This window comes from Nothobranchius furzeri, chromosome 9 (genome assembly GCF_043380555.1).
Source record: "Nothobranchius furzeri strain GRZ-AD chromosome 9, NfurGRZ-RIMD1, whole genome shotgun sequence".
Classification (NCBI taxonomy): Eukaryota; Metazoa; Chordata; class Actinopteri; order Cyprinodontiformes; family Nothobranchiidae; genus Nothobranchius; species Nothobranchius furzeri.
The window spans coordinates 57,815,111-57,838,535 of record NC_091749.1 but is presented as its reverse complement, the minus strand read 5'-3'; the positions used below and the strand labels follow the sequence as shown (position 1 = coordinate 57,838,535).

At 40.3% G+C, this 23,425-nt stretch overlaps 1 protein-coding gene across 1 annotated transcript in view; it reads left to right on the top strand.

Annotated features, from left to right (window-relative positions):
• The first annotated feature begins 3,628 nt into the window (after positions 1 to 3,628).
• The window catches only part of fes (FES proto-oncogene, tyrosine kinase), a 28,744-nt gene continuing 8,947 nt past the window's right edge, over positions 3,629 to 23,425 (top strand). The window contains exons 1-17 of the mRNA XM_054732141.2: positions 3,629 to 4,078; positions 4,751 to 4,924; positions 8,240 to 8,336; positions 8,445 to 8,628; positions 12,117 to 12,254; positions 12,343 to 12,462; positions 12,582 to 12,704; positions 14,739 to 14,934; positions 15,014 to 15,094; positions 16,184 to 16,393; positions 16,766 to 16,888; positions 17,164 to 17,217; positions 18,587 to 18,705; positions 18,862 to 18,956; positions 19,045 to 19,168; positions 23,020 to 23,177; positions 23,259 to 23,381. Coding sequence (XP_054588116.2) covers positions 3,728 to 4,078; positions 4,751 to 4,924; positions 8,240 to 8,336; positions 8,445 to 8,628; positions 12,117 to 12,254; positions 12,343 to 12,462; positions 12,582 to 12,704; positions 14,739 to 14,934; positions 15,014 to 15,094; positions 16,184 to 16,393; positions 16,766 to 16,888; positions 17,164 to 17,217; positions 18,587 to 18,705; positions 18,862 to 18,956; positions 19,045 to 19,168; positions 23,020 to 23,177; positions 23,259 to 23,381 — 2,470 coding nt within the window. The 5' untranslated portion in view covers positions 3,629 to 3,727. The remainder of the gene's footprint in view (positions 4,079 to 4,750; positions 4,925 to 8,239; positions 8,337 to 8,444; positions 8,629 to 12,116; positions 12,255 to 12,342; positions 12,463 to 12,581; positions 12,705 to 14,738; positions 14,935 to 15,013; positions 15,095 to 16,183; positions 16,394 to 16,765; positions 16,889 to 17,163; positions 17,218 to 18,586; positions 18,706 to 18,861; positions 18,957 to 19,044; positions 19,169 to 23,019; positions 23,178 to 23,258; positions 23,382 to 23,425) is intronic.

Here is a 23,425-nt window from a genome sequence, read left to right as displayed (position 1 = left end):
TTCGTCTGGTTAGAGAGAGAGACAAGTCACAGTGGAGACTTGATGTTTGATTATTTTCCCCACATGGAGCTCGGTGTTGCTCCTGTCCTGCTTTAGGATGTAGCCCGATTGGATCCATGTGAAGTCAGATGTCGTTGATAGGAGCAATATCTTTGGCATAACCAAAGACAATCATTTTAATGCTGTCTGTTTCGTACTAGCGGGGGTTGCGTTTGGGTTGGTGCGTCCCATCGTCCCCTCCTTCATTTTGGTTCAGAGTGTTTTTGTTTGGAACGTTTGTCACGCCTGCCTTGGTGAGGATCTGCGGGGACGTCCTGTGTGGAGGTAGAATGTATCCCATCACCATTACCTTAAGGGCTGAATCAGATCTGCGTCTGCACATCGCTGCGTTAAAGTCGAAACATGAAACACTTTGTGATGGAGGGGCGGTCGGTGGAGCCGCTGACTTCCTCCCAACCTCTCGTGAGGTTCCTGACCTGTGGCTGCACACAGTATCTTACAGGTTTGTGATTAATGTATAAGAATGACATAACTCTAAAATAAGGCCTATTTTTGTACTATATGAATGGTGCAGTGTAATTTACTTGTAATTTAAAGATCTTTTTTCTTTTGTTTTCTCTTTATTTAATTGATGTCAATTATAGATTCTACTAAAAATAAAGATCTATGCAAATTTAAATCCGTGTTCTTTTGTTTTTCTTAGGTTTATTATACATTTGTATTTGATGAGGGATGCATTTACTATTTCATTGAGTAGATTTGTTTCAGTTTATGAAAATGTATTGAGTTTCATTCTGAGACACTTTTGGAAGTGTTTTTATAGATAAATGCAGACAAGTCAGGTAAATACAAGGGCTGCCCTCATAATAAGCGAAGAGTAGAATTTCATTTGTTTGAACATTTTAGAGCTTTTTTATTGATCTCTGGGTAATTGGATTAGATTTTGTCCCTCAGCTGCAGTTTGCATTACTAAAGCAGAAGGAGGAAAATCAAAAAAGTTTAATAAGAAAAACTAATAAAACAAGTACACACTAAAAGTACACAAATAAATACAAAATACTTTAACAAGAAACACAATCATTTCAGTGACTAAGAAATAGAACATTATAGATTTTTTTTCTATTTAGCTAAAAAGACAAACGATGTAAAAAATAAAGGGCAAACACCAGCCACTTTATTAGGTACATGCAGCAGATGGACTCCAGCTACAGAAGACCACACCGGGTGTCTGCCAGCTATCAGGAAACCGAAGCTACAATTCAAACAGGATCACCAGAGTGGACAGATCTGATCATGGCTACATCCAGCTGGATGATGCATCACATAAATTTGGGATAATTTTTGAGAACTGGTGTAGGTAGAGGAATGTAGGAGGGTTACTCGTTATCCAGCAGCATCTATGAGCCTGCATTAGTGGGAGCTTGTCACTGATGTCTGAAGTAAACGAGAAGGTTAGTTTTTGTTTTGGTTGGTTTGAGAGACAGCAGTAGCTCAGGAGGTGGAGCGGGTCGTCCAGTAATCAGAAGGTTGCAGGTTCGATCCTGGCTCTGACCAGAGAATGCTGCTGTTGTGTCCTTGGGCAAGACGCTTAACCTGCCTTGCCTTCTGGTGGTGGTTGGAGGGACCGGTGGTGCCAGAGCCTGGCAGGCCCAGCCTCTGTCAGTGTGCCCCAGGCCAGTTGTGGCTACATGGTAGCTCATCCCCACCAGCATGTGAATGTTTGGGTGAATGAGTGATTGTGTTGTGAAGCGCCTTGGGGGGTTGTAGAACCCTAAGAAAGCGCTATAAACAACAGGCAGTTTACAACTTGATTTATTGTTTGTACCATAAAATCATACTAAACTAGTTAATCATTGAGTTTGTTTCCTTATAAACTCAAAACATCCAGTTCCTCTTAGACATCAAACTCTTGTTTTAGAAGCTGAATGCTGATATTTGCTGTTTGTATTTTCTTCAGAGAGCATTTGAACTTCTTTTTTCTGTATTTTGTCTCAGCTGGTGTGTGGTCGGTGTTATTGCACCACTGAGTTTACACCAAACACAAAAAGAGTCACAAGTGTAAGTGATGATTTTTTGCCATGTTTAACATTAGCTGGCTTCCTTCACCCCCTTCTCTCTCACCAGGGCCAAAATGAGCACATTATCATCTCCAAAGGAGTGTCCTCTGTCCTTGAGTTGAATCTAACCAAGTCTTGATCAGAGGAGTTGGTTCTTCTGTTTTGGGCCTTCCTTTTGTGTAGGTCTGAACATTCCTCACTGCAGATTCAGCCTAAGGACTTAATTTAGAAATTTCTCTGTAAAAAAAAACAAACAAAAAAAAACACCAGTTTAGACCTTTTTAGGTTGATTGTGTCCCATGACTGAGAAATAACACCAATGTGTGCTCAACCAGAGCTATAGCTCAGTGGCCAAGTGGTATGAGTGTATGCTAATTGAGAGATTGTGGGTTCAAATCCACAGTGGGGCAATACCTGCTTGACCCTCCACATTAAGGGGTTTGATTGTGGTTGTGTCTGCAGCTCACTGCTTCCCCAGGGGATGAATCAAATGCAGAAAACAAGTTTCACCACACACCAGTCTCTGTGTGTGTGTGTGATGGCTCTTTAAATTTGTAATAAAACACATGCGTCATTTAAACACATAAATGGCATCAGATGTGTAATTTTAGAGTCTTAGACTGAAGGATCAGACCTAATGGGTCCAGTTTTAAAACAGGAGTTTCTTACTTTCAACTAATTTCTTCTAATTTTCTAAAAACTTTAAATTCTTCTTGATTTATTCTCCGTCCAGACAAAAGTTGTTGATTTAAGGCATGATCAAAAATTCACACAAACATCAAAGTGTAAAAGCAGACTCCGTTATTTCATCGCTTTGTCATCAGCCCTTGTCAGGTTTGATTCAACTTTTAAATCTTTGTATAATTTGCTCTCTGGGCTGCAGTCTGTCTCATCAAAACACCAATTTAAATCCAAATCTTTTTTTATAAATGTCACTTCGGGATAGTTTCATTTCAAACCTCCTGGAGTTTCCTCAAAATCACAATTTCGGTCTTTTAGAAGCTGTCAAAATGAAACTAATTAGATTCCCATTAGCTTTTCAAACATCTCTATTAGCTTACCATGAGAATGAAATGAAGTTATATCAAATAAAAAAAAACTACAATAATCAATAATGGCTTTCTCAATGTTTTTACCCTCATTATTAAATGCAAAAATGTATGAATGTGTTAACTATTCATGGTAAATCTATTTTGTTTTTCACAAATAAAGTGGTTTATTAATCATTATATGAGAATATCTTGTATTAAAATGATGCATCTCTGTAGATTTATATGGTAGTTATCAGTTCTTCCAGAAGGGGTTTTAAAATACAACTATTGAGCTCAAGAAGTAGTTGGCTCTCAGCTTTGCAGATGCAGACACACGCAAACAGATCACATGTGAAATCTGTTTGATTGAAGAAAAAAAAACAGTTGTCACAATAAAACGTGCAGATAAGAAACTGAGCTCTCAGTCATCTTGTTGCGTCTGCATTTGACTGGTTAGTGTTTCCGTAATAACACAGGCTTAGTCAGGTGACAACACATGCAGAGGAGTTACAGTTTAAAGTTTGTAAATTGAAAGAAGAACCACATTCAAACTGACGAGAGGAAGTGCTGTCCCACACAAACCGCTGCAGCCTTTTTGCTCTGAAGGAAGTGAAACTCTTTATGGTCACAGAGAGATAGATGCTCTTGGTCATTGGAGCATCTGCTTCAGCTCTCCACACTTGTCTCTGCTGCTCTCATGAGAAATACACAGCGGGGTTCACTGCTGACAACTCACTGGCAGAAGGAGTGTGCAGCGATCCAGAGATGGGCTTCGGGGAGGACCTTCGGTGTCCGCAGGCCCACGCGGCGGTGCTGCGGCTGCTGGACTCAGAGCTTCATCTAATGGAGGTCATAAAGAAGTGGATGGGTCAGCGGGCCAAGGGTGAGCGAGACTTCTCAGCACAGTTGCACCAAATGAGCACCATGGCTGAAAAGATGGAGCGACCTCAGATCAGCTCGGGATTGGATTACATCAGTCAGCTCAACAAGGTGAGCCTCCCTCTGCCTCCAAACTCATCCAACGCAAAGATGGAGTCAGTCAGAATAAAAGAAAAGACTCAAACAGGTCAGACACTCTGAAAAAGAGGTCATTTTGTACAAAGTGAAAAAATTCAAAAGGCCTAAATGATCCCAACTAGAAAATAGTAAACGTTTATTTAAAGTGCAAATACACCATCTGGTTGTTCCTATTTCTCCCTAGATCATCTCATAGTTTCAACATTAAATTTGTTCTCAGTTCCAAATAACAGCACTAACAGGCTGCACAGCATTACTGAAGCTGCACGGCTGTGTACATTTTTAATCTGTGCGGTTTTCAGAGTCACAGAATATCTGATCAGCACATCTACATGCATTATTCAAAATGTCAAGCACGTATGAGATGTATCATGTTGATGTACAGGTATAAAAAATACACGTGAGTCACCAGGATGTAGATGTAGTTACACAGTACAGTGTGTTTATAGCATTGTGTTCGGTTTCTGAATGTAGAAGTAGGATGCAAGAAGAACGGCACCAAAGATGGATTCTTATCAGCTCCTGATCCTTTTTTTCTCCCCTCAGATTTACAGTTTTTATTATAAGAAATGAACAAACTTATATGCCGTTATATGCATGTGTTTATGGTGATTTCCATTTGTGACCTTTGCCCTTGTGTGTCAGTCATGGGGAGTGCTGGTCTCACAGACGGAGGCTCTCAGTCAGATCATGAAGAGGCGCTCTGAGGAGCTGCAGGACGGCCCCATCAGCAAACTAACCCTGCTGATCAGAGACAAGAAGCAGCTTCGCAAAACGTACGCTGAGCACTGGAACCTTCTGAGGCAGGAACTCAACAAGGTGTGAAGAAGCCTGCACGCACTCACACTTAAACACACACAAGGAAGTGTTTGCTTTCCCTAAAAGTCACACTAACACTAATTAAGTTCCTGTTTAAAACTAATTCTGCTTAGCCTGGCAAGCAAGACTAATTAAATGTATTATTTTAAACTTTAATTATAATGTTTTTGGTCTAGTTCACTTTGCTAAGCCTGCTCCTAATTTCAGCACGTTTGATTTTTCTAATAAAATCTGAGATTTTTATGTGCAAAATCTGGAATGTAATCATTTAATGCAATCTTGATTTATAGCTCTTCGGGCATTCTATGGCAAAACTCAAGGGGTGAGCCAGCGTTCTGCTGCCACACTCAGCTTCGCAAACAGAAATCAGTACTTTAGATCAATTTTAACAGCACAAAGACACAGTTTGTCCCATTGTCTCAGTTGAATCTATAAAAGTAATAATAATAAAACACCTAAACAAGTAGTTTTCAAAGACTGATCAGCTGAGAGCATAAAAAGTAGATGGCCAACTGAAACAGATCATGTTCTTTAGATTTTGTCTACTACAGATTGTTTTTAGGTCAGGTGCTTTCGTCTCTCTATCTGTTTTCTTCATTTCTTTTTATGAAGCATTAACTGCACGTTGTCTTGTCGTGGCTAGGTAGACTAGTGAACTAGACCAAATTCTTGCTTTGCAAAGTTTGGTCTAGTTCACTAGTCTGGCTTGCCAGGCTAGTGGCTAGGTACAGGAACTGAAAAGGTAATTTCATTTTTTTAAAGCAAATTTCAAATAATTTCTAAATATTTCTGAAAGACCTTGAAAAAAACCTGGAAAACTTTAAAAGATTAAAATAACTTCTGGCTGCTTTGGAAGCACACTGAAGTGGTTTAAACCTTTCCTCAGTTCTGTGTTCTCCTAGTGCACAACAGCTCACTAACACTTCCTCTACAGTTACAGCTGAAACTAAACACTTCACATTTAAGTGTGATGCTTCCTCAGATTTCAGACTGTTGTTACCTGTAGCTAAGTGGCTGCTTTCTTACACTTGTCTCCTATTCTTATTTTTTTGTTTTAGTTTTGAATTATTTTGATGACTTGATACAATCACTCCCTCCCGATCCACGTGCTTCTGACTGCCTTCAGACTGACTCGATTGTTCAGAACATATTGCGGGGATTGCCTTTGTGTTTGTAACTGTTTTGTGAGTGTTTTAATCTTGTTTAGTTTAGTATTTTCTGCTCTTGCTGCTGTCAGGTCGTTGTTATAAATAAGAAAAAGTTATCAATGGACTCACCTGATTAAATAAAGGGTAAAGGGATACTCCACCCCTAAATGAATCTGTTGCCATTTTCCCCAAAGCTAGATGAGTGGGAAAAAGCATTTTGAAACCAGCCCAGACATTCACCTTATCTGACTTAGCTGTAGCTAAGCATAAACAATGTCAGTGAATGGTAACAGCTAGAGTGGAAACGTGATGAAAATTACTGAAAAGTGCGCGTAATTATTGTTGGTGATCTCAATAATCATTAAAGGAAAATATTAAGTCAGATGAAGGAATTACAGGAGCTGATTTAGACTTGGGACCACCTTATGACAAAGCTCTGCTGTCGGGTGCAAGGACAAGAGGTGGCGACCCTAAAAGAGACCTAATTCATGTCATACTCTGTCATTTTGGTGCCACTTCCCATGATCCTCCTTCAGAAAGCTATACTGCTACAACCCTAGTAACCACCACATTTGTGTTTAAGGAAGTTGATGTCTTTTTAAATTTTAATGATGGAAATGCTAGCTGTTACCATTCATTGTTTATGCTAAGCTAAAGCTAACAGAATACTGCTAGACTGGGCTGGTTACTTATGTAACTCTGTGGAGTATGGCAACAGACTAAATTTCACTTAAGAATGTTTTTGTTTTACCGCAAAAACAAAAAAAGTAATGTGCCAGGATCCATCCAGATTATCCAGAAGAATATGGCATTTATGGAAATCATACTAAACCTCAACCTAACCAGGATGCTCAAAGAGACTGACAGACCCTCCACTAACCCTGTCTTTTGACACGCTGTGCAGAGATAATCTGTTTCCACATTAAAAATTGCGATAAATATCTGGGTAACTGATCTCCTACAAGCCCAACCCTATATTACTGAAAGCCTTCTGCTCCAACCCAAGCCCTCAGGGCTTCAAACCGGAACGTTCTAGAAGTTCCAAAGACCAGATATAAAAGTCAGGTGATCGCTTTTTCCAGATAGTTGCACACCGACTTTGGAATGAACTTCCTTTCTTCTTACGTAGTATTGACAGTCTGGACACTTCAAAAAACAGCTGAAGACCCTTTTATTTAAATCTACTTTAACCTAAATATTTAGTTTTCTTATTTTTAACAAAATAATTGTAATCATCTTTCAGTTGTATGATATTTTTTATAATTTTATGACTTTGTTTTTCAGATTTCAATAGATTTCTGTTTTAGGATTATTATGATTTTATGACTTTATGATTTTGATCCGTGTGAAGCACTCTGTGATTCTCTATCTGTGATGACATGTGCTATATAAATAAAATTTACTTACTACAACCATTCTCTGGCGACACTAAATTTCAAGATAAACACACCAAACATCTATGGTAATACACTGTACTGGTAAATCAGTATAAATGCTTAAAAAGCATGAAATGGAAAAATGAGGTTTTTTTTAGATGTTTTGCTGATGTGACTGTGACATCAGATGGGATTTGCTGTGGCAGCTTTATAAATAGCCGCTAGTCAAAAACAAAAAATCCTAAAGATTCAAAAACCATCCATTTAGAAATGTTCAGTGCATTTTGAATTCATTGCAATCTGGCAGTCACCCACACAGTTCCTTTATTATCCAGTTACATCAAGCAAATGAGCCATGTTGTGATGCAACTTGTTTGACACTTTGTTCTTGGTTTGCTGTGCAGCTGAAGGCTGGCTAATGTGGTTCAGTTATATGTAGATTGCTTACTTTTCAATCACAATTACAATAAAAGAACAACACGAGAGATGCTATCAGTCAGCACTGAAATGCCACCGTCAGCCCCACAACAAAGGCCAAACCATTTCCTCTTTTGCTGTTTGTCATGTTTTATGTTCCTCTGCAGAGAAACTCAGTGGGGTCTGCAGTCCACTTACTGTGTCTGCGTTGTCGTCTCACTCAAAATGAGTCTAAGAATTCACCTTCCTCTTGATTCCTGGTTATATTCAAGCTGCACAAAATCAGCTCACGTGACTCGAACTCAGAATAGACTGAATGTTGGGTGATTTACATTTAAATGTGTTTTAAAACCGTCTTTTTGCACTTACTTCAGGTGACCTGCACAGAGCTGGAGAAGCTAAAGAGCAGCTACAGGCAGGTGGCGAAAGACGTAGCACAGACCAAGAGAAAGTTCCAGGAAACAAGTAAAGGTGCGCTCTTCAAAAGTGTTTTATTTCTCCTAAGAGAATCAGTTTCAGACTGAGTCCCGATGTGGTCTGATTGTTTTATTTGAATCTGTGCGCATGTTTTGTGTTCAGATAAAGACCGAGACAAGAACAAAGAGCGCTACGTAAAGGCCACGCAGAAGCTGCATGAGCTCCATAACGAGTACGTCCTGGCTGTGCAAGCCGCTCAGGTTTACCATCAGCATCACTACAGCCAGATGCAGCCGGCGCTGCTCAGCACACTGCAGACTCTGCAGCAGGAGATGGTGCTCATCCTGTAAGATCCCACTCAGTACAGCAGGGATGTTTGCGTGTGGGCATGTGTGTGTGTGTGTGTGTGTGTGTGTGTGTGTGTGTGTGTGTGTGTGTGTGTTTGAGTGTGTGAAAGAGCATGAATGTCAAGGGAACTTCATTTGGAAACAGCAGAAGATCTGTTTTCAGTCTCCCACAGAGAAAAGCTGCTCTTGGTTTCATTATTTAATCACAGCACAGTAGGAATGTTTGCCCACTATTATTTTCAGGTTTGCTAAATATTTAATCATCACCAAATGCTAAAATCAACTCAGCTATTTGCTTAGCTGCTAGTACTCAGTCAAACCCCCTTTGCCTTGAGAACTGCCTTAAGTCACTGATTCATAAATTCAGCACTTTGGCCCAGGTTGGCATGAAATCATCGCACAGTTGATGCAAATCTCCAAAACTTCTGTTCCATCCCATCCTAAAGGTTCTTGATAGAAATAAGGTCAGGTGACTGTGGAGGGCCGTTAGAGTCCAGTGAACAAATTTTCACGTGACAGAAATGTCGAGCATTGTGACGTGGTGCATTATCCTGCTGCAAATCAGTGGCGTGTCCAGACCTTTTAGATTGGGGTGGTCCAGGTGGGCAACTAATTCATGCACTGGTGGCACCTATGGTTATGCTTTTTTTTTTTTTTTTTTTAAAACAAGGCTTTTGTGGAAAAAGTCTATTTAAATGGAATCCAGTGATGTGGCACCTGGAGAGACCAATAGGTTCAAAGGTTGGCAGTTGCTACCCCAGGCCACCCCCTGGACACACCCCAGTAGCCATCAGAGGGTGGAGATACAGGGATGGACATGGCCAGCAACAATACGCAGGCAAGATGTGGTTTTTAAACTAGACTCAGGCTCTAAGGGCTCCAAAGTGGGACCAGAAGATCTCCTCCACAGTTGGACCATCTCCACCAGAAGCCTGAAGCACTAAGACAAGGCAGGGTAGATCCATGTCTTAATGTTTATGATACCCAAATTCTGACTCCACAGCTGAAAGCAGTCCACACTTATCTGGCCAGAAAAGGTTTTTCCAGTCCCTTATATTCAATTCAGGTGGCCCTGTGTCTGTTGTAGTCTCAGTTTCCAGTTTTTAGCTGACAGGAAGGACACAGTGTGGTCTTTTGCTGCTGGAGTCCATCTGGAGCAGCTGATGTAGTTTAGAGAGGCTGTTCTGCAGACCTCCATTAGAAACAGTCAGTATCGGAGCTGCTGTAGCTTGTCTATATTAAACTGGTCTACACATTCGGCTCCAATCTCAATAATGCATTTCTGCATTTCCACCTACACAACTGATGCTCACTGGATATTAGAACTATTTTTTTTACTATTCCCTGTAAACCCTAGAGATGCAAATCCCAGTAAATCAGAACTTTCTAAAATACACAGAGCAACCCACCTGGTGCCAACAGCTGTGCCACGTCAACTATCATTTAAATCCTTATTCTTCTCCATTCTGATGCCCAACATCTGCAGGTCGCCATCACCACGACTAGATGCCCAAATGATGCCACGTGATTGGCTGATTAGGCATTTGTGTAAACAAGCAACAGAACCCTAACCTGACAATAATGACCACATTAATGTTTCCCTGTTGTTTTCTGCATTTAGGATTAAAACCCAAAGAGAACAATAAACTGAAACAACAAACAAAGGAATTATTTGATGTCTAATTAGAAACTCAAACATTTGTAGGTCTGAAAGTGTTAGTTTAAGAAAAATAAGCAGATTGAGAAACTCTGAGACAACTTTTACAATTATTTTAACAAATGACACAATGTTCTACAATGTCTAAAGTTGAAACTTTGGAGTAAAGGAGTTAGACTTGTTGAAAACTCGCCACCTTGACTCTGATCTTTTCTCTCTCTGGCTCTCTTTTTGTGTTTTGCTCACAAAGGAGCTGGACTCAGATGAGTTAAATTAAGAAAAGGAGAACTTCTGGTTCTGCAGGATCAAAGTGTTGCACATTTTGGACCACGGCTCCTGTACGACAGATTCTGATTTCAAATTACTCTGACAGACGAAAACTTTTCAAAAGGCAGAAATCCACACAGTCACTTCTGTGAGGCTTTAGTGAATATTGGAAAAACTGATGCCTTTGAAAACTATTTAACCATCTTTAGAAAAGTCACAGAATCAGCGATTCCTGTAGGGCTGAGATGTACATCAAAGAAGGCTTTGAACGTGGTTCGATCCAAAGAGTCCAGTGGTACTTTAGATGTGAAAAAGTTAGATGTTTGATGCAGATCCAGATTCAACCCACTGGTGACACTGGTGCTTTAGACAAAAATGTGAGGTGAACGGCTTCTTCCTGTGCTCACACACCTCAGCTTTCTTTGCTTCCGTTCACATGAAAAACAAAACAACTCTCAAAGTACGACAAGGAGAAAGTAAGAAGGATTAATGCTTGAGGCGTTGGTAAATATCAGAGAATGCTGATTGGAGAAAGGAGAAGGTAACGCCCATTACATTTAAAAACACTTTCCTCTGTCTCTCCTGCGTGGCAGTTTCCATACCACACAGAGTCGGTGATCAGTCTCTCCATGATCCCCCAGTAAAAGTTTAACGTTCTCAGAAAGTATAGTCTTCTCCTTACGACCTGCTAAGATCCTCCTTGATCTCCTATTTAATAAGGCGTTCACCACCTCTTCTTCCTCCTCAGTTTTGCCTCTTCTGTCCTGTAATACCAGGCCACATAGTGATTAATGACCTTGCATCGCACCTATCAGAGTCAAAGGACTCCGTGGCACTTTACACTACAGCCTATCATTTATCCATACACGCACACATTCACACACTGGTGATGATGATCTACAATGTAGCCACAGCTGCCCTGGGACGCGCTGACAGAGGTGAGGCTTCTAAGTACAGGCTCCACTGATCTCTCCGACCACCACCGCCAGGAAATGTGGGTTAAGTGTCTTGCCTAAGGACTCAGCAACAGCAGCATTTTTTGCTGGGAGCCGGGATCAAATCAGCAGCCTTCTGATTTCTGGACAATCCGCTCCACTTCCTGAGCTACCGCTGCTAAGTCATGGTGGGAAAAGGCTGCAGAGCAGTGGACTGTTCACACAGCTTCCAGGGCATCCAGCGATGATTTTCATGCTTGAGGTCTGGTTTCCGACTCCGACTGATTAAAGGTTGTTTGTGAGGAGTTCAGCAGGCAGCTGCAGGGTGATGCTGTCAGTTAGTTTCTTTAGGATTGCTGAGCTGTGATAGCATTCCCAAAAGTGTGTCTCTGCCCTTCAGAGGAGTGAGAAGTGTGTGAACACTGACTCCATCATCACTGGAAGGCTGGGTTTGTCTTTTAGCGTGTGCCGTAGGGGTAACGCAATCGGGCTGACGCTCACTAATCCATCATGAAGATAAAAGATGCATCATCTATTGTCTTAAAGGTTTGATTAAGTCTGAAATCAGCTCAAAAGCTGACCTCATTTATCTTTCTAATTTTCATTTGCCACTTGCCTTCTGTTACAGAAAGGAGATCCTGCAGGAGTACTTTGACATCTCCAACCTCCTCCATCATGAAGTGGGGAAGATCCACAAGGAGATGTCTTTTGCTCTGACAGCCATCGATCCTCACAGCGAGTATGAGAGCTTCATCCACCAGAACAGGTAGTGTGGAGACAACCCTTTCCCCCATTGCACCTCTGCAGTCACGACCCCTTTGCCGTGGGAACACTGTGTGTGTTTGTGTCTGCAGGTCTGTGCTGGAAACTCCAGCTTGTGCAGATTTTGACTGCAGCCTTCTGGAGGACACAGACAAGCTGAAGCCCAAAGAGCTTGAACTGAATGACCTCACAGTTGAAACATTACAACACAAGTGAGAACACTGACAACAATCTCTCAATCAGATCACTGACTGAACAGCTTCCTCATCTATTTGTAGGCTTTGTTCACTTCTTCTAAAACGTGGTTTTCCCAAATTTGCTCTTTTTTCAGATTGACAGCAACAGAGGAGGAACTGCTGGTGCTGGCAAGGACTCTGGGTTCTCAGCAGACCTTCGTGGATCAGCTAGAGCTTGAGCTGGATGAAGAGCATGAAGGTGTGAGAAAAGGCAAGAGGTGAGAGGTCAACACCCACCAGAAGTTCACACTTTACTGTTAAAAATAAAATAAACTGAAAGCAAACAACATTTTTTGTATCCATTCAGCCTCTGTGGGCCATCTGATCTCAGGAGACTATTAATTATTCCACAACAGCGTGTTATGGACATTGGTCCTCTCGGTTTTCCAGCTCGGTGAGACGGAAGGTTTAGGAATTCTGTGTTCCTGTGGGAGTGATTGAATCATTAACAAGCTGCAGAGAAAGATGAGGCAGAAGCGTGTTTATTTGTAAAATGTTGACCATCACTGAGAGCAGCTGGGGAGCACATAAGGAGGTGTTGGAGGGCAGCTTGTCCTTTAGTGTTTTTTTAACAACACACTTTGTAAAGCAGCAGGAAAAGCTGTCCAAGTCAGACTTGTGGTGACCTCCTGTTTCTGTGCATCCATCACTCATGTAAGAATGGTTTCCACGAATATATGGCTCAGTATAATAAATACACACCCTTTAACCTAAGAAAAAACATTAATATAAACATTTTTGAATGGCGAGTGCTTAAAAAAAACTGTTTTATCAAAATCCATCAAATAATCGCATTAGAAACAGAGATACTACAAATTTGTTTTAAATTAGGGTCATTATCATCCAAACTGCTGCTGATTAATATCTTCTCAGTTAATTTATTAAATTATTTCAAATCAAATGACCACAGAGTCACTAAATCAAATATAAATGTTTTCTGGCATCTTCCTCCTCCTCTAGCTGCTCCTGTCAGAGATTATTAAATCAGATCTCCTCCGCATCTTTCTCTGCCGCCCCGTCTACAAATCTGACAGCTTCATTTTATTTATCGTGTCTCCTCACATGTCCAGACCATCCCTGCACTGCATGCGATACATTCTCCTCCTACTGGGACTTTTCTCATTACTCTCGCTGCCAATCCCAGCACCTCACACCATCGCTTTCAACCTAAGCTCATTAACTGACCTGATGGTCTCACTGACATTATTTAAATCTTTTCCTTCAAGCTCTGGGGCAACAACATTGACAGTATGAACAGATACTCTGGTTTCTAAAGTACCAATTCTCTTACTGGATGTCCGCTGTTAAAATGACGGGAGGAGATAATCAACTATTGGACAGAAACACTTTTATCAGCTGAAAGTGGGGTTTTAATTTGCTGGATTTAAAGAATATTAAAGTATATTTAGGCAAACAGATCAAAAGGAAATTTAATCTAAAGTTCAGTAAATCATTTCTTCAAATACCTCTGTACCTAGAGACCTGAGCACATCACTCTTGTTTGTAAATCAGTACACTGGTTACCAGTAAACTACAGCATTGCTTTAAAGTGCTTCTACTAGTTTATAAATGACTCAATGGCATAGGGCCGAAATACAGGTCAGATCTCCTTCCAGTATATATGCCCAGCAGGGCTCTGAGATCCTTAAATTTTAATTTAATTTGTGTAGTTAACTTGGTCTAAATGTATTTCCATCCATCCTTACCCGCTCATCCATGCAGTGCTGCAGGGAGCTAGTGTCCATCTCCAGCGGTCTCTGGTCAAACAGGCGGGGTACACCCTGGACAGGTTTCTAGTCCATCACAGGGCAACACAGAGACACACAGGACAAACAACCAAGCACACACACTCACACCTGAGGACAATTTTAGAGAGACCAATCAACCCTACAGACGGTCATATTTTTGGACTGAGGGAGGATGCACCCGGAGAGAACCCACACATGCACAGGGAGAACATCCAAACTCTTTGCAAAAAGACCCCAGGCTGGGTTGTGAACCCAAACCTTTTGTGTAATCCAGTAAAATAATAATTTACTGGATGTTATGAAACAAGTCATTTGTTCAAAACATACAAGCTATCTTATTCGAAGTTGGGCGTGGAAGAACACATCCAAAATATGCAGTTTGTGAAATAACAAAAAAGTGTGATTAGTTACGATCTAAAGATTTCTAAACCAGGCTGCTGAAACATAAGATTCATGGAAAAGGAGGAGAAGTTTACTGATGTTTCTCTTCTGTTATTCCACCAGGGTTTACCAGTTCAGTAAAAGGCACGTGATGGAGGAGAGCAGGCAGCAGGTGGCTCTGTCTCAGGGCATTAAGGCCAAACTGGAGGTTCAGAGAATTCTTCTGAAGGAGAAACTGGACCAGCTGGGATCCAGAGAACCTCCTGTGGCTCTGATCCTGGATACAGACTCTGGTTCCAACATATCCAGTACAAGCAATGTATGCTTTCTTCGTCAATATGGTCTGTGTATGCGTTAAAAGTCACAGAATGTTATTAGCTGTCACTGCTTTGTTTTAGGAGAGCAATCAAACATCAGGAAAGCTCCTCGTGGAAGGTATCCTGAACAATCTGAGCAGCTTGTTTAAGCCCAAGCTGGAGGTTGGTTATTTATTTATATACACACGTGTGTGTGTGTGTGTGTGTGTGTGTGTGTGTGTGTGTGTGTGTGTGTGTGTGTGTGTGTGTGTGTGTTGATAAATAATCCAAACTAAGCTACAACAAATAAGCTCCTCAATCTTATTGAAAATCTTTCTATCCCAAAGAGGCAAAAATTCTAAAAAGCAATTGTTTACTTCCGATTATTAAGGTGTGACATGATTTCATCAGCTTTATGATTCAGAGGGCTCAACATAACTGAGCTTTTCCTGAGCAAATTATCTGTTTTTTGTTACATCCAGACAAGCAGGCAGCTTTTCATAAGAAGTTAAATGGAAGTCCAAATGATTCTGGTTGTTGTAAAGAATTATTTATCCATGTAAACAAACTCTTCTGCTTGATGTTTTGGGACTGAAGGACACTTGTTCCTGCTGAAGGAAATGTCCTCCCCTTATCTAAGGTCCTCCCCTCAGCGTAGATCCTCTGCAGCACCTGCCTCCGGATCGTCTCCCCGCACCCCAAACAATAAATCATGCTGCAGAAAAAAGCTGCAGAGTTTCAGGGGCCTCTCCCAGGTTTCACACTCTGACAGCATGTTGGGACATTTTGAGGTTAAATGACTTTTAAAACTTTCTGCCTGACCCAAATTCAAGTTTACCTCTCAGGGAGCTGGTTTATATTTAAAATGCTGACAAACAGGAAAAGTGACCCAGAGTCTCAACAGGAAAAGTCCTTCTGTAAGTTTTGAATGATTAAAACGAATGTGTGTGTGTGTGTGTGTGTGTGTGTGTGTGTGTGTGTGTGTGTGTGTGTGTGTGTGTATGTGCACGCTCTAAATTGTTATCCAGGGAAAGTGTCTGATGCGCTGCACCTGAAATGAAAAGTGCAGTTTTTGTGAGCTGCTTCTTCCTCTCTGACTTGCATCACTTTGCTGCCCTGGAGACATGAAAGTGGTTTGACTTTCAAGTTTTGCAGTTTTCTTTTGATATGTCTCCAAATAATCTCCGTCGAATCTCTCAAAAACCCATCTGTTTTTGTGTTGTTTTTCATGTCGGCTGTAATAAAGACATGATTTTCCTCTTCTGCCTCCAGGTCATCCCGGGCTCATCCCCTGTGCTGGAGGTGGACCGTACTGTGGAACAGCAGGACTGGTACCATGGAGCCATTCCCAGACTGGAAGTCCAGCAGCTTTTAGAAAACAGCGGAGACTTTTTAGTGAGGAAGAGTCAAGAAAAACAGGGTTATGTGCTCTCTGTGCAATGGGATGGATCCTCCAGGCATTTTCTCATTCAGAACACGGATGTAAGTAAATCTGCTGCACTGAACTGAACCTTTCTGAGGGCTCAACGTGCGTTTCACTGTCTTTCATCATTTTCTAACATATTTGTAATGATTCATGCAAGATTAAAACAGTTAAAACATAATTATTTCAGTGTTGTTTGCATAAAAAGGTTATAGAAGCCTACATTTATAAATTCTCAAAACGAGATTAATATTTTACACTGATCTGATACAAAAACACAATTAAAAATGTAACACCCCCCCCCCCCCCCAAAAAAAAAAGAAAAAAAACCAGAGACCAGTCTTTCTCAAGAAGTCAGTAAGTTTTCATTTTTTTTCCCCCTGTCGACACACCGGCTCAGCTCTGTAAATGCTTTTCTTGTCCGTCAGTAGAATTTGTACCGTCTGGATGGAGAAGGCTTCAACAGCATCCCTAAGCTGATCCATCATCTTCAGTCGTCACGGCAACCGATCACCAAGAGGTCAGATGTTTTGTTGAAGAAACCAGTGCTGAAGGTAATGCATAAATACACGTACACACACACACACACACACACACACACACACACACACACACACACACACACACACACACACACACACACACACACACACACACACACACACACACACACACACACACACACACAAACACACACAAACACACACATACACACACACACACACAAAAGAAGATTAAAACAGGTCTGATTTTTGTGTGTGTGTGTGTGTGTGTGTGTGTGTGTGTGTGTGTGTGTGTGTGTGTGTGTGTGTTTTATTCCTATCCTTAGGATAAGTGGGTGCTTGAACATGATGACATCATCTTGGGACCCCTGATTGGACGGGTGAGTATGTTCGATATTTATGAATTGTCAAAAAGATGATGTAAGTTATTGGTATTATTTTATCATTAAGACTCAAGAACTGGGAGATTTTAAATCTTCAGTCATATTTTAGTGTTACGAGGTTTAGACCATGTGTAAAGTGGATCTCCCTCCAAGCACCTGACAAAATCATCCTCATGTTTCTTAATTATCTCTTAAAGCAATAATTCTGTTTTGATCTTAGTTTTTTAAGTATTACAAAAAGTTCTTGATCATTTCTTCTGGACTTTTAAAATCACCCATTAAAGCGTGAATGATTTCATTATGTTTATTTGGAGCATGCCAGTAAAACTACAGGGTGTAAAAACGATTCTCTCACTGGTGTGTGAAAGTCTCTACCTGCAAGCAGTTTCACAATTTAGGAGTAACTTTTGTTTTCTTTTTATTGCAATAAACAAAATAACTTTTTATCTTGTCTTGATTAATATATTATTATTCATAGACGCTTGGAACTAAGACAATGTCATGAGGGATGAATAAAAATAAAGTCCTTTCAGCAGAGGATCAAAAGAACCAGAAGCACAAGCTTTCTCCTGATCTTATTTAAGGTGGACTTAAGTTTAAAGTTTCTTTTTGGATATTTGGGAAAGCTGTTTCCTCTGGGCTAAAGAGCCAACGGTCCAAACATGTTACACACAGAAAATATTTGGAGCATTACATGATGAAAAATTCAACCAAGAGCCACAAAATAGTAGAATTCAGTTTCCTCACATAGCTAAATCAAAAGTGTTGGTGAAAAAGTGATGCAACATTGTAAACGTGTTGCTGCAATTACTGTCAGAAGAACTTCCTTTCCCCTAAAAGTGTGTTCAGAATGTGCTTTTTCTGGTGCGTTTTTGCTATTTTCAGTTAAAGAACATGTCTGAATGAGTCATTTATCTTACCAGTTCACGTGAAAGCATCAAACTGAAACAACAACAAAAAATCAGTATGAAGATCATGAAACCAGTTAGAAGTAATTAGGTTGTGCTTAAATAACATCGTTAAGTTGCGTTGATGAGATCCAGGATAAATTAAAAATCATCAGCCTTATTTGAAACAAGAAGTGTTCCACTGGCAAGGAATCCAAAGTGAAACCAGAAACTGGACCAGGATCAGACAAAGAACTGAAAACCAGGATTAACTCGTGGTGAAAAGAGGCAAACGTCTGAGAAATTGTGAGAAAAAAAATTAAGACCAATGGAATGAAGCAGAAAATGATGCCAAGGAATAAAACACGAATCATCAGAAATAAAAACAAATACTAAACAACTTAAGCAAAAGCAAGAGTCCCAAATGAAAAAAGTTGAAACCACATAGTTATAAAATATTGATGGTGTTGATTCTGCAGGGGAACTTTGGAGAGGTGTACAGAGGTCGACTACAGGCGGATAACACTCTTGTAGCGGTAAAATCCTGCAAAGAGAATCTGGCTCCAGAGCACAAGAGTAAGTTCCTGATGGAAGCCAGGTCAGTACACACACACACACACACACACACACACACACACACACACGCACGCACGCACGCACGCACGCACGCACACACACACACACACACACACACACACACACACACACACACACACACACACAGAGTAGTGTAACCCCTTTCTGTGCTGGGCAGAATTTTGAAGCAGTACGACCATCCCAACATCGTGAAACTGATAGGAGTGTGCACGCAAAAACAGCCCATCTACATCATCATGGAGCTCGTTGCAGGTAACGCCGTCTTTCATCTGCATTGCTGATTCATAACAACCAGTAGTTTAATGCATTTGATTCATTTTGTTTCTGAAACTCATTAAAGGTGGGGATTTTCTCTCCTTCTTGCGTCTCGAGGGTCACAGTCTGACCCCAAAGACGTTGGTTAAGATGACCGTAAATGTAGCAGCAGGCATGGAGTACCTGGAAAGCAAGAAGTGTATCCACAGGTTGGTTGAATGTAGGCTTCCAAACTAAAAGTTTGTGCTACAGATTTTCTGCGTTTCAAATGAGTTGTTTCTTTACAACAGTGAGAAAGTGAGTATGTCTGGATGGCTTGTTGTGATCTCATTATGGATTCTGAAGTCAATCTTTCTCTTTCTTCTGAGCGCAGCCCAACTGTGCAGCTGTGGTTTGCAGACTTGCTGCCTGAGAAAGTTCCTGAATGTGTAGCTTGGTACTGCAGAGCAGAGCGATATCCATGTTTGTTGAGCGTGCCATTGATTTTTATGAAGATCAATACATTTGCCTGCAGCAAAGCACTGTCAACTATCACTGACCCCGCCGCGTGATTCACAGCTACACGTGGATGAATCACACTTTCATCTGACAACTGTTAAGAACGGATCTGTTTGAACCAAAGAGGTTGAACTTTGACCCCTCTACCCAGTCATAGCCAGTATGTTTTTGTTCTAGAAATGACCACTCGAATTTGGTTTCTGGAGCCGTCTCTGGATAGTTGATGAGGCTGTTAGATTACATGTGAAGGAGCTCATTTTCTGCAGGGTGAACGATTCTGTCTGATCAGAGTCAGACTCAGTGAGCTAATGCTGTGTGAACAACCACTTTCTCCTTCATTCTGTGTTTCCTGGAAAAGTTCCTTCTCGTTTTCAAAGAAATATTTAAAATCCAGCAGCTTCTAATGGGAGAAGGGGATCTCTGTTCATCCTGACTCTTTTGAATATGATTTTCTCAAATGAAAAAAACGAGGCTATAATATATTGTTTTGGAAGGACCTAAGATCTTTTAAAGAGGATTTCTGTGAAAAGTTTATGTAAAACCAATATTTTTGAACTACCTCTGATTGATGAGCTAACAGCTAGTTAGTGAAACATCGTAGTTTTTGCATCAATGATTTATTAAATTATTTTTTGACTTGTAGAGCTTTGAATTATCAAGCCCCCTTGGTCTATTAATGCTCTCATTCACTTGATTTTTATTATTTGTATTTTTCTGTGGATAAAAGGCTAAGATGCTCCTGTTTCAGAAAGTAGAAGTTAGGATTTGTAGACTTACTTATTAATATTCATGGTATGCAAACATCTTGCCTCTGGTTGGCTAACAACAGCATGCATATGCAACTCTGTGGAAACATAAAGCTCCCACCCATGCAAAATAAAAATTTAGGGATAGTACGTTATACCTTGATAACTTTTATTACTCTAGTAACATAACTTTTATGTTTCAACAAAATCATGTTCTAATAAGACTTTGCTATGTATCACTTTGTATAATATCATTATGTACAAATAATATAAAAATATAGTACAAATGTGGTAATTAGTTATGTAAATTGTAAGATAATTATATTCTGTAAGAATGTGAAAATTATATTAGAACAATGAAATTGTCACATTATAACGTGTTATCGCTCTAATTTATATTTGCATGGGCGGCAGCTCTACGTTACCGTACAACTCAGAGTGATAGATCATGTTTCAAATGGAAAAAGTATTACACGTCTTAGTGTCTGTGAATAAACTTTGCTACTTTACTGTTTTTACAGAAATTTGTGGCTATTTGAAGCCAAAATTAACAGTCAAATTCCCTTAAAACAAAACAAAAACAACCACATCAATTTGGATTCAGTTTAAAGCTGCTTTAGCAAATTTGGAAAACAAATTAGCTTAAAACGTTTTTTCATGCCTCTTAACAACATTCTAACATAGTATAGCTACAATGTATTTTGGATATTAAAAAAAAAACAAAGTGGTTCTGTTGCATTTGTCTAAAAACCTCCACCAATAACACGTTTTGAACCAACAGCAACTATTGGACCATTCAGTTGTCAGTCTCGCCGAACCGCCGCACTTCCCTGGGTCCTCCACTCATTATGCACTCGCGTATTTAGCAACAGAACACCACTGGTGTGAGAAGTTCTCCACTCAATAACATCAGAGAAGGTGAAACAGCCAGCTGCTACCGCTTCAACTTTAGGACAAACTATGAGAGTCCCAAAAAGAAAAACACCATTCACAAAATACACCTGGGTGTAGAAAATGGTGACTGGTGTTTAGTGCTTTCTTGTTTCCCCTGGCAATGTGGGTTTCTACTTTCGGTGGACGTGTAACCAGTGAAGATACCTGGGGGATGGGGGGTGGGGGTGGGGGTAGGGGGTCAAAGTTTGTTTGCAGATTCAAAGTAGAAGCTTTAATTAGAAAATTAGAAAATCCACTTTGAAACCAGCCATGCTGTGGCTAGCTGGTTTAAAAAATTAGCATTAACCATTAGCAATTAGCATTAGCCATTAGCTGATCATAATTAATCCTCTAATCTACTCCTAATCCTAATTCCTCAAAACCAAAAATCTTCAGACACCTCATAAATACAACTTACAACAGACTTTCTGTGAATTTATGCTTATTAAATGCAGACATTTCATGAGTTTAATTAATAATAAATATTAAAACTTTCATGCTAAATATTTTGACCTGAAACTAATTTATGTGATTGGATTATTAATTCATGTTTACTGAAGTAATTTTCAATTATTTTCCATCGTGTGTTAATTTATTACCTGTGAGCTAATACCATGAAGGGACAGTGACCTGACTGTTGATTACAAGCAACAGGTTTTATAACACCTCCTCCGTTAAATCACATACCCCATAATAATAGATTACTCAGTGACTTTAACAATAAATTTATGATGTTAGATCAACTAAAGAATCAGAAATGGAAACTTCCCCACAGCACTTCTCCTCATATGTTGTTTTTGAAGAAGTGGCCGAGAAACAGGAATAGGAAGAACAGCATTTTCTTCATCGCATTAGAACATAAACGTAAATTCAGCACTGCATTACGAATTAATGTGAAACACAAGTTTAGCCAATCGTTCCAAAAGAAAAATAGAGAAAAAAACTGTAAAATGAGGAAGTCTACAGCTGCTAAGGTTTAAATACAAAACAGGCATCTGGAAAAAACTGAAAGTTTGCAGCAAAAAGCAGTAAATAATTCTGCAAACCCCAACTTATATATTATTATTAAACTGTTATTGTTATTGAGCAAAACCTCCTGAAGCAAGTCGATCTCATTACACTCTGAGATAATTCTCCATCTGTAGGTGGAGATGAGCTGAACTCACAGCTCCTGCTGTTTACAGTAAAAACATTTAAGCAGATCGTATTTTTATGCCAGAAAAGTTTTTTTAGTGTCCAGTAAAGCCACCAATTTAGAACTGACAGTGGATTAAAATTAGCATTCATGCAACTATGATAACAGCAGAGATATAGAAATGAAGGTGATGAGTTTTATTTCAATGCAATCCAAACAGGCTAACGAGCTTCTCTACAATGAATTAAAACCGACCTACATTTCTGAGGGCTGGTCTGTGTGGATGTGTGTCTAAAGATCAAAAATGTGGTTTGTATTTTTCATGTTTTTAGTCTGGACAGAAGTTTTGCAAAAGCATGGAAACAAAAACACGTCAGTTTTTTTTTTTTGGGTGACAATTCTGTGGATGAAGCTAAAAAATAAGTGTTGTTGTGTTTGAGTGGGTTTGAGAACATGAGCTTTGGATGAGGCATCAGAGAAGACTGTGGGAGATCTGGAGGAGGATGAGGAGGAGATTGTGATATCCCTCTCACCACACGCTTCACCCAGCGGGGATGGATCAGAGCAGCCTTCTGCCTGGAACTGCACTGCATTTCAAATTGGACTGAAACACCAGAAACACTGAAGGGACACTTGTTATTTCTTCTCATTTTTACTGTTTGTTTCCCTGCAGTTTTCTTGTCATGCAGAGTGTCATGTTTCTGCTTTTCTTTCCCTGCCTTTCTCATCCTCTTCTCTACTTTTTAAGGGACCTTGCAGCGAGGAACTGTCTGGTTGCAGAAGACAACCTGGTGAAGATCAGTGACTTTGGGATGTCTCGAGAGCGGGACGACGGTGTCTACTCTGCAGAGGGTGGTCTGAAGCAGATCCCTGTCAAATGGACAGCTCCAGAAGCCTTGTACTATGGTGGGCCACGTTTCTCCTGCTTGATTCTGTCCGAGACAACCGTGTGCCTTTGCCAATGCTGCCACCTGCTGTCCTTCTCAGGTCGTTATACTACCCAGAGCGATGTGTGGAGCTTTGGGGTTCTACTGTGGGAGACCTTCTCCATGGGAATGACGCCCTACACAAGCATGAATAACCAACAGACACGGGATGAGGTAGAGAAAGGTAAAAACTCGCATCGGGCAGATACAAGAGTTTGGATGTCTGAG